Source organism: Alexandromys fortis, unplaced genomic scaffold (genome assembly GCF_014885135.2).
Source record: "Alexandromys fortis isolate MF-2015 unplaced genomic scaffold, M_Fortis_MF-2015_v1.1 scaffold_84, whole genome shotgun sequence".
Lineage (NCBI taxonomy): Eukaryota > Metazoa > Chordata > Mammalia > Rodentia > Cricetidae > Alexandromys > Alexandromys fortis.
Genome location: NW_026068017.1, coordinates 4,483,408 through 4,493,826, shown reverse-complemented (window position 1 = coordinate 4,493,826; position 10,419 = coordinate 4,483,408). Strand labels below are relative to the sequence as shown.

Below are 10,419 nucleotides of genomic sequence, written 5' to 3'. Positions count from 1 at the left end.
GGGGGGGGGGGGGGGGGGGGGGGGGGGGGGGGGGGGGGGGGGGGGGGGGGGGGGGGGGCGGAGAGTGTGTGGGGGGTGTGATGGTGAGAGGTGACCCTTCAGCCTTACAGGGGGGGGGGGGGGCGGAGAGTGTGTGGGGGGTGTGATGGTGAGAGGTGACCCTTCAGCCTTACAGGGCCTGATCTGATGGCTGATGGCTGGGGACGGTACAGAAACAAACGTGGAATCTGTGGGTTTTGAAGATTGTTAGAAAAGCCAAAGAACCAACTTAGTATTGAAGGAACTGTACCTCTTCAAATTCGTCAGATTTGTAGAGATTGGGGACTTCGCCTGAGCTAAGGATGTTGTTGATGTCTTCTAGGAAGGATTCATCCGCGATTTGGGTGTCCACGAAAAGGAAGGACGTGGTCTTGAGCTCTACCCCTGCCTGGCGATACAGACGCTTGATATCTGGCCAAACCAGAGAAAGACAAAGGCAAAGACTTCCTTCAGACTCATCATCCTCTTCCTCTGCGCTTCAGGACCCTCCCTTAGCCCATAAGCACCCACAGGACCCATGCCACCTATGCCAGGTACACAGTGGCCAGGGGCATCTCACCCCCTGGCATGGCAGACACTCAGGCAGCTTTCCTCCATCCTAAAACCTCTACCTTCTTCCAGTTCAGGAACCCAGGCATACCATCTCGGAACTCCTGTTTGCGATAGTGTTTGGTGACCTCGATCTGGAACGTGTTGTACTCGCAGATGGAAGATGCCAGGCGGGCCAGACTCTGCCGTCCACTGCCCCCAATCCCCACCAAGAGCATGTTGCCTCGAGGTTGTCCAATTACCCGCACGATCCGCGTGACTGGGGAGTGGGGTAGGGGCAATGCACTGGGTGAGCAATCCCAACCAACTGCCAGGCCCTAGGTTGGGGACCCAAAACCTCTGAGGCTGAAGCAGAGGAGTCAAGTAAGAGGGAAGAGGTTGGTGCCCAAGGCTCTAGTGGTGATTCAGCATTAGCCCTCACCTGGCCCACTAAACACCCTTGTGATAGGTGTGGTAGCATACTACCAGGGGGATGTAGACAAGAGGGTCACAAGCTGAGACCAGCTTACTCTAGATACCAATTTCCAAGCCAGCTAGGGCTACGCAGAAAGACCCTGTCTCAAAAACAAAACTGAGCAAATAAACAGACTTCACTGGCACAAGGACATGTTGGACTAGAAAGGAAAACGACTCTAGAGCTTGACTTGGGAGTGCCCTTTGCAGGGTGGGAGGTGGGAAGGGCTCGGAGTAGCCAGCACTCACTGTGTTCGATGGCCTCTCGGAAGAGCACCAGCTGCATTGGCACCACAGAGGGGGAAAGATTGTACTCGTTTAGGGCCGTTTCCATGGCTGTTTTCAAGACTGTCAGATCTACCAGGTCTTCATAGACCTTGGGCTCCTTCAAGAAGTCCCCTAGGCCATGGGAGAAAGGCATCAGCGTCCCCAACGCCTGGTCCTCCCAGAGGTCCCTTAGGGCCATTGGCATTGGGAATCCATGCCCTGGCCTCCTAACCCCAACCTCCTAAGACCCAAAGCAGTCCCAGCTCCTGGCTCACCAAAGATAGGAGAACGTTTGTTGGGGCAGAGATTATGAAACGTGAGGTCAAAGAAGGTGCCGAGTTTGTCACTCAATATCCCCACGAAGGCTTCCATGTCCGTGGCATCAACCAGTCTGTCCGAGAAGACTCTGTTGGGAAGTAGTTGGGGAGGGACTTAGGGCTAAAGAGGAGAACAGCCCTGGGGAAGGGAAAATCAGCCAGAGGTGAAGGCGGGGGTTGACAGGCAGCAGGAAGTGCATCTGACCAGGGCACAAGGACACATCACCTGAAACACTCATGGATCCAGAGTCTGGTGATGCTGGACTTGGTATCATGGAAGTCCTTGTTGGCTCTAAGCATGCCCTGGAAAACCTGGAAAGTTGGAGCAGTGACTGGGTAAAAGGGGAGCAGAAAGCATGGCTGTGCGCCATCCCAGGAGAGGGGTGACCGGCGCGTGCTTTGCTGTGGAATTCTATTTCTATTTTTTATATTTATTTATTTATTTGGTTTTTCGAGACAGGGTTTCTCTGTGGCTTTGGAGCCTGTCCTGGAACTAGCTCTGTAGACCAGGCTGGTCTCGAACTCAGAGATCCACCTGCCTCTGCCTCCCGAGTGCTGGGATTAAAGGTGTGCGCCACCATCGCCCGGCTCTATTTCTATTTTTTAAAGATTGAAAATTAATTATGTGGGGCTGGAGATACGGATCAGAGGTTGAGAGCACTGGCTGCTCTTCCAGAGATTCTGAGTTCAATTCCCAGCACCCACATGGTGGCTCACAACCACCTATAATGTGATCTGGTGCCCTCTTCTGGTGTGTAAACATACAGGTAGACAGAACATGGTATGCATAATAATAAACCTTAAAAAAATTATGTGTATGTATGTATATCTGTGTCACATATGTACAGGAGCCCACAGCAGGCAGAAAAAAAGGCATTGAGCTCCCCAGAGCTGGAGTTACTGGTGGTTATGAGTCACTCAATACAGGTGCTGGGAACAAACTCGGCCTCTGCAAAAATGAAAAGTACACTGAACGTGGTGGCGTATACCTTTAATCCCAGCATTCAGAGGCAGAGGCAGATGGATCTCTGTGAATTCTAGGCCAGCCTGGTCTACATCAGAGTTCCAGGATAGCCAGGGCTACACAGAGAAACCTTGTCTCAAAAATCAAACAAAACAAACAAACCGAGGAAGAGGAAGAAGAAGCAGCAAGGGCTGCAGAGGCTGCACAAGGTCAAAGTGCAGAGGTCAGAGCAATGCTGACCTTGGAGATGTCCCGGAGGTTGAAGAGGTAGTGGATCTTAGCGGGTGTGGGCAGGAAGCGCTGCACCACCGTGTTGTACACGTCCAAAGTGGCCTCTGTCACCACGTTCCCGATGGGCTTTACCTCCTCTTCAAAGTCCTGAAGCTTCTGGTTGATCATGGTGCCAAATATGCGGATGATCTGCGATTCCTGGAAAGAGACCTCAGACTCACTTTCCAGGGCTCTGGGCCCGCAGCCAGGGCTCTCTCATGGCAGAACTGAAGGAGCATTAATCAATCAAACAAAAACACCACTGAGAAATATTTTTTATGAAAAATATCCATAATAAACAAACATTCTAACTAGAGATGGGCCGGTGCCATTGGCTCTTTCATCCCGGGCTTCACTGTGGCTCAGTAGCACACTGGATGGATCTTACATGTGGAATTTTGGTATCTTGTTCATGGAGAACTTTTAACATTGCTTTTTTTTTTAAAGTTAATTTTATGTATCTGTATGTGGGCATGTGCATGCCTGCCTCAGCACACGTGTGGAGATTATTGGCCAATCTGTGCGAGATGGCTCTCTCCTCCCACCACGCAGGCCCCAGGGATGGGGCTCAGGCTGTAAGGCTTGGTGGCAGGTGCCTTTACCTACTTGACTTAATTTTATTTAATCTAATTAATTAATTAATTAATTTTTGTTTTAGTTTTTTGAGACAGGGTTTTCCTGTAGCTTTGGAGTCAGTCCCAGAACTTGCTCTGTAGACCAGGCTGGCCTCGAACTCATAGAGATCCGCTTGCCTCTGCCTCCCTAGTGCTGGGATTAAAAGTGTGCGCCACTACCACCTGGTTTTGACTTAATTTTAATTTGAAGAAAATATTTAATTAAGAGCCAGGTGTAAGCCAGGCAGAGGCAGGTGGGTCTCTGTGAGTTCGAGACCAGCCCGGTCTACAAGAGCTAGTTCCCGGACAGGCTCCAAAACCACAGAGAAACCCTGTCTCGATAAAGAAAAAAAAAAAGAGCCAGGTGTAGCGATACATGCCTAGAAACGTGGTGTTTGGGAGGCTGAGGTAGAAAGGGTTGAGTTTTAAAGCCACCTCAGCCTATATTTAGTGCAACCTCGTCTCAAAAACGAAGAAAAGAATATTTCTCCTGTTGCGTTTTATTTGGCCTTGGCTTTCAGTCCCCTTAAACTTCATTCACCTCTCCCTAACCCTAGCACTGCTTTGGCTGTTGGCTTTATAAGATCCACCTTCCTGAGTTTGCTTCCACCCCAGGCAGTCAGTCTCTGTCCACGGAGACCACAAGCTCCACATTCCAGAGCCAGCAGGCCACACTTGAAAACCCTGCAGCTGTCCTGGCTCAGAGGCCAAGGCTTCCACACAGGGCCCCACCTCTGCTTGTCCACAGCTCCCTGAAAGCAACTCTGCTCTGCTCCCTCATTCCATGGGCCTGGGATGGTTTTGCCAGGTACAGTCCCCGTCCCCACCTCCCCATCCACCCCCCATGGCCTCACAGTGGGGAAGGTCATGTTGATGATGTTGAATCGACTCTGCAGCCTCGGGGAGATAACGGTCCGTCCACCCCCTGGGGGGCCCATGGCAGCCATCAGGAACATGTCCTAGAGATCAGAGACAAAGATGGGGGACACAGGATGAAGAGAGACAGAAACAGTAGTGGTGTTTCATGACAGCGAGGCCAGAGGACCATGAATGTTTCTAACAGAAACAGTCCGTGTCCGAGGTGCTAGATGCTTCAGTCACCCTGATCTGATCTATATCAGATCATATACATCTATATCACATTTACATTAATTTACACAATTAATATTGCATATATTAAAACATTATGCTGACTGGGCACAGTGGCACATGTCTTAAATCCCTGAACTCAGAGGCAGAGCCAGGAGAATCTCTGTGAGTTCAAGAGACCAGCCTGATCTACAGAGTGAGTTCCAGGACAGCCAGAAATACAACATAGAAAGACCCTGTCTTTAAGAAAAGAAAGGAAAAGAAGAAGAGAGAAAGTCCAGTAAGAGAGTCATAATCCCGTGAGAGGAGAGCAAGGACAGAGGGAGATGTCTGGGCTGTGGGTGGGGGTTATGGCAAGCATGGGAAAAAGGAGAGTCTGTGAATATGGCGTTAAGACCTGGCTCTGAGGACTTTGCTGACATGTGGGTGAGCAGAGGAGGCCTGGAGGCCAGGAGACATGGAGAACAAGCCTCTCAGGTCACCAAGTGGGGGACAGACTCAGTGAGGAGAGTTACAATGGGGGTCCACAACTTAGGGAAGGGACAGTGCATTCCTTCGTAGGGAGGAGCCCTAGGGCCCAGGGGAGCAGGGACTGGGCCCACCTAGCACAGGAGAGAACAGTCTCAGGTGCTTACACGAATGTGCTTGATGCTCTGCTTCAGACGATCATACCAGAAGCCATAGTCAATCCAGAGGCGAATCAGCTCCAGGGGTGGCTGGGACCCAAACATGTCCTTAGCAGGCATGTTTAGGTCATCCATAAAGGTGATCATGCTTTTGCCCCCGAATGGCACTTACACACCCTTGGTTCGCTTCTCTACTCTGCTCTCAATGATGCTCTGCACGTTGTTCGATGTAGTCTGGTGGGAGACACAGAGCAGATGTGAGGGTCCCCAGGCAAACAAGGGACCATGATGTAGTCTGATGGAAGACACAGAGCAGACGTAAGGGTCCCCAGAGAAACAAGGGACCATGAAGGCCGGTCAGCTGAGCACCTGAGTTCCAGGAGAGAGCCAATGGCGAGGAGCTAGCAGTCCAAGCCCCCCGACATACCTGTGCAGACATGTTGACAATGAGCACTGACCACTGGCTGGAGGGCAAGGACTGCAGAACACTCTGGGCTATGGAGGTCTTTCCAGTTCCTACAGGGCCCACCAGTAAGACGGGATTCTGGTTGGCCACCAAGGTGCTGACTAGATAGTTGTATCGGACGGTATCAACAGTAGGTACCATGATCTTATAGAAAGGCGCGCTAGGGAAGAAAGGAATGGCGGCTGTCTTCGGACCATTTGGCTGCCCCATTTAGCTCTCACTTCCTTCTTCCTCTTAGCATTTACCTTCTTCCGGTGCCACCATGGTCTAACCACCCGACCTGCCCTCTAGGTCCTGGAGGTGTGGCATTCTCCTTGAAGGCCCTGTCCCGAGTCCCCTAGACCTTACTTCCTAAACCTAGTCATCTCTTCCCTGGAGTTGGCTTTCTCCTTTCGCAGGTCACCCTGGCTTCTGGCCCCATCACCCTTGACGTATCTGCCACCGACTGCAGGACCAAGCCCTACACAAACCCCAGGCTCTGCTCTCACTTTGGAGGATAACGCCAACTCTTAGGGAGCTTCTCCTCAAATGACGTCCAAGTTCGCATCTTGGGGTTCACGAAGTATTCATACACTGTGTCCTAAGGAAAGGAGGAGAGCCATGCTACCAGACTTCCTTCAGCTCTCACCAGGCAGAGGCAGGGCTCGCAGACTGACGGGGGAAGACGAGAGTGGCAGCAAAGTGGGAAGCCAGGCAGAGTCTGAAGGCCACAGATGCCTTGCAAGTCCCGGAAACATAGGACATACGGAGCGGCTAGCTTTAAGAGCCCTGACCTTATTGGGGAAAGAGCCCTCGATTTCCCGAAGGTAACTGTCAATCTTCTTGCGTCCATCCTCATCCACAGAGGCACACACAGACCAGATCATGCTGAACACAAACTTCATCTCCACCATTAAGGCATAGTTATCAGTGTCGGCTGGGTTCACCTGGGCAGAGAAGAGAAGAGGCTCAGGAGCCCAGCGTGCTGAACTTGCCTTAAAACAATCTTCATTCCTCAAGATACAGAAGCAGCACCTATAGGAGACGGAAGGATCTAGTCTAGCAGATGACCACGAAGGCAGAAACCCTACCTTCTCTCCTGGGTCTGTGTGGGAACACGTGACTGTTTTCCAGAGCCCTGTTCATCTACAACCTACTCACGGATTTGAGATAAACCAGCGACTCCTTTCAGCACTGCCTTTGCTCAGAGCCACCTCTAGGCTAAGTCTTAAGAGCACAACTGTCATCTGGCCACCCCAGGCCCGCCCTGGAGGAGCACTCACAGTGTTCAGCTGGGTGTTCAAGGAGACAAGCCTGTGGTGACCTGTTTGTAATTGGAAATGACCTAAACATCTACCCGTAGAGGAAGGGGAAGTAAAACGCAGGGATTAACGTGGATGTGCACCTGCACATCGCAGTACTCAACGTCACACTTTCGCTTTGACAAGCATGTTGCATGTATCAACATTCATTTCTTGGTTTTTGTTCATTTATTTTGTTTCTGAGCCCCGGCTGTCCTGGTACTTGCTATGTAGAACAGGCTGGTCTCACATTTACGGGGCTCATCTGTGTCTGACTCCTAAAAGCTGTGATCACACCACACCATAGTCTATTTCCGGAACAGGACAACATCTATAGATATATGTGGGGCCTTATGTCAATAAGAGTTTTTGTTTGTTTGATAAGGTGTTTGTTTTTTGGTTTTGGGTTTGTTTTTGTTTTGTTTTGTTTTGTCTTGTTTTGTTTCTTTGATTTTGGGACAAGGTCTCCCTGCACAGCCCAGGCCTGCAATTCCCTGAGTAAACCCAGGAGGCTTTGCGTCACTGGCTTTGAGCACCTTTAGTGCACCTAAAATGATACAAACGTACTTCAGTAGTTACTTCTGTGACTGGAAAAGAAAACAAATTAGGAAGGGGAAGATGAACAGACAGGGCTTGAAAAGCCTGCTGTGATGGCTCAGGTCTGCGATCCTAGCACAGAGATCCTGTCTTTAAAAAGGGAAAGAAATATCTAACTTTTAAAAAGAAACTAAACTCAATGATGACTTACAAAATTAAAATTTAGTCTTGGAGCCGGGTGATGGTGGCCCATGCCTTTAATCCCAGCACTCGGGAGGCAGAAGCAGGTGGATCTCTGTGAATTTGAGACCAACCTGGTCTACAGAGTGAGTTCCAGGACAGCCAGGGCTGTTACACAGAGAAACCCTGTCTCGAAAAATCAAAACCAACCAACCAAACAAACAAACAAAAATTATACAGGTGCAACTGCTCGCTTTGACAATCAACACACTGGGGAGGCGGAGTCAGGAGGATCCCCTGGGGCTTGCTGGCTGGCCAGTCTAGCCAAATCAGGAAGCTCCAGGTTCAGTGAGAGATCTTGCCGCAGAAAACAAAAATAAGAGGAAGAGTGACAAGGGAAGATGAAGACACCTGCTGTGGACTTCTGTCTCCACGTGCACATGCGCACATGCACACACATTCTCATTAATATGTACATGCCAAATACAATAATACTAAGCTTAGTCAGGCATGGTGGCATGCACCTTTGTCAGAAGGATCCAAGCTGCCAGCACGACATAGTGAGACCCTGTCTCAAAACAAAATTAAGTTCAAATCATTCCAGCTCAATAGTGAACACATCCTACTTAGAGCCCATGGTCTCCCTTCCCTGCCTGAGGGGTCCATGACAGATGCTGTTGTTCTCAAAGTAGGCATGGAGCCCAGAGGGCTGCCTGACTCTGTGTGTGGGAAACAGCCTGCTAACTCAGCATCTTCCCGCCATCTCTGACATATCGCAGAGGCGCAGCCACGGCCAGAGCTGAGGAGCTCTTGGTAACAGATTCTGGACAGTGATGCTTGGGACTGCAGATAAATCTGCACACGCTTATAATCCCAGGGCTGAGAGGCAGAGGCTTGTCATTAGTCTGAGGCTCGCCAGGACTGCACAGAGAATACAATACAGAGACAGGATTATAGGATTCTGTCCAATGTGGAATGATAGACTTGGCTTTGTAACAATGCTCAATCATCAAAATATAGACAGGAAAGGCGGCTGAGGATCTCTGGCCTGTTAGATGAGCCAGGGACTCTGCAGTCAGAGGCCTTATCCCTTCCCCAGGAGCCCGCAGCAGTCAGCCAGGCCCCGTCCACCATCCATGTGTGATGAGAAGGCAGGGATAAAACTTTTGTAGACATGTTGGAAGAGACACGCGATAGGACTTAGCAGAGCATGCTACTCAGGCCGTGGGTAAGTTTAACCACGGTACTGCAAGCCACACCTTTCTCTTTCTTTCTTTTCCTTTCCTCTTTCTTTTTTTTCTTTCCTTCTTTTTTGAGACAGGGTCTCTCTACATAGACCAGGTATCCTGGAATTCACAATGTAGACCAGGCTAGCCTTGACCTCACAGAGTTCCACTTGCTTCTGCCTTCTGAGTGCTGAGATTAAAGGCATGTCCCAGTACACCTGACTCATTTTTCTTTCTTAAGTGGTTTTTGTTCTTTTGTTTTGAGGCAGGGTCTCACTGTGTAGTGCAAGCTGTCCTTGAACTCAACTTACAAACCAGGCTGGCCTAGAATCCTGATCTTCCTACTTGGGCTTCATAAGTCTGTGATTCCAGGTGTGTGCCACTATTCCTGGCCATGACGAATAACTCAACAGTGTCGGGGATCTTAACAGCTGCTCATTATATAATCATAGTTTTGTTACCTGGTAACATCATGAAAAATAATGCAAAGTATTTCTAAAGCAACAATTTAATCTCAACAACAACAATTTGTTTTTAGCTTTTCCTCCCCAACTCTAAATGGAACAAAATTTTTCTGAACTATCAATTCACCTGGAATTTTCTAGAACTTCTCATCAGAAATGGTATACCAAGGAATATTAGCCGTGTTTTCAAAGTGCAAAAAAAGCCAAGGAGTGGAGTATGAGTAGGAACTATAGGCAGAGCCCCTCCCGAGCTCGTCTCGCATCGCATCGTTTCCCCTTCCTTTCCCTTCCGTCCTGTGAATGTGAGGCAGGCCTCTGCCACTGGGTTTTCTACTAGTTGTGACATTTATTTCCCAATTCCTAGTCTGGACTTTCAGCTTAGTAAATGTTCAAGCATGTGTATCTATTCATTCATTCACGTTCACACACACACACACACACACACACACACACACACACACCTCCCCACCCCTCGGTCAGGCTGAAGCCTCTCCTTAAGTTCCCGGTTCAAATCCTGTTCAAATGGAAAGTGTCCAGGTGGAGCAGCAGCCCCTGCCCCGCCCCACCCCGCCCTGCCCTGCCCTGGACCAGCTGCTCTCCTTACCCCGTTCTCTGGCGTGGCCAGGACAGAGTAGAGCTTACACAGGGAGATGATGCCGCTGTACTCGGGGACCGGCACGAGCTCATTGCAGTTATCCTTTTTGAAGTTCAGAATCTTGTTGATGAACTTTTCAAACATGCGCTGAAGGGGCTCCACTTCCACCTGGGCGTGAGCAGGAAGAGACGCTCTGCTTTGTCCACTGCTGTTTACTCGCTCTGGCCCACCCTAGTCACTTCTCCTCCAGGTCCTTTTTACCTTTGGCCGCTTGTCCAGCCATGACTGAACATACGGCTTCCAGCCCAGGTCAATATAGTCAGTGTAGACCATCCCACAGCGAGACACCGTGGCTGGAGAGGCCACAGCCAGGTTCTCCACTTCAAACAAGAGAGACACCTAAAGATACAGACTTTGGTCAGAACCTCATCATCTGCAGCACATCCAGAGTATAAAAACACCCTAGAATTCAGTATATATATA

At 49.9% G+C, this 10,419-nt stretch overlaps 1 protein-coding gene across 1 annotated transcript in view; it reads right to left on the bottom strand.

Annotated features, from left to right (window-relative positions):
- Dnah2 (dynein axonemal heavy chain 2) overlaps positions 1-10,419 on the bottom strand; it is a 128,432-nt gene that overhangs the window by 32,938 nt on the left and 85,075 nt on the right. Inside the window, 13 exon segments of the mRNA XM_050162494.1 lie at positions 290-450; positions 680-847; positions 1,291-1,440; positions 1,584-1,714; positions 1,852-1,937; positions 2,830-3,018; positions 4,328-4,432; positions 5,198-5,422; positions 5,616-5,814; positions 6,143-6,234; positions 6,428-6,580; positions 9,946-10,104; positions 10,198-10,335. Of these exon segments, the coding sequence (XP_050018451.1) occupies positions 290-450; positions 680-847; positions 1,291-1,440; positions 1,584-1,714; positions 1,852-1,937; positions 2,830-3,018; positions 4,328-4,432; positions 5,198-5,422; positions 5,616-5,814; positions 6,143-6,234; positions 6,428-6,580; positions 9,946-10,104; positions 10,198-10,335 (1,956 nt within the window).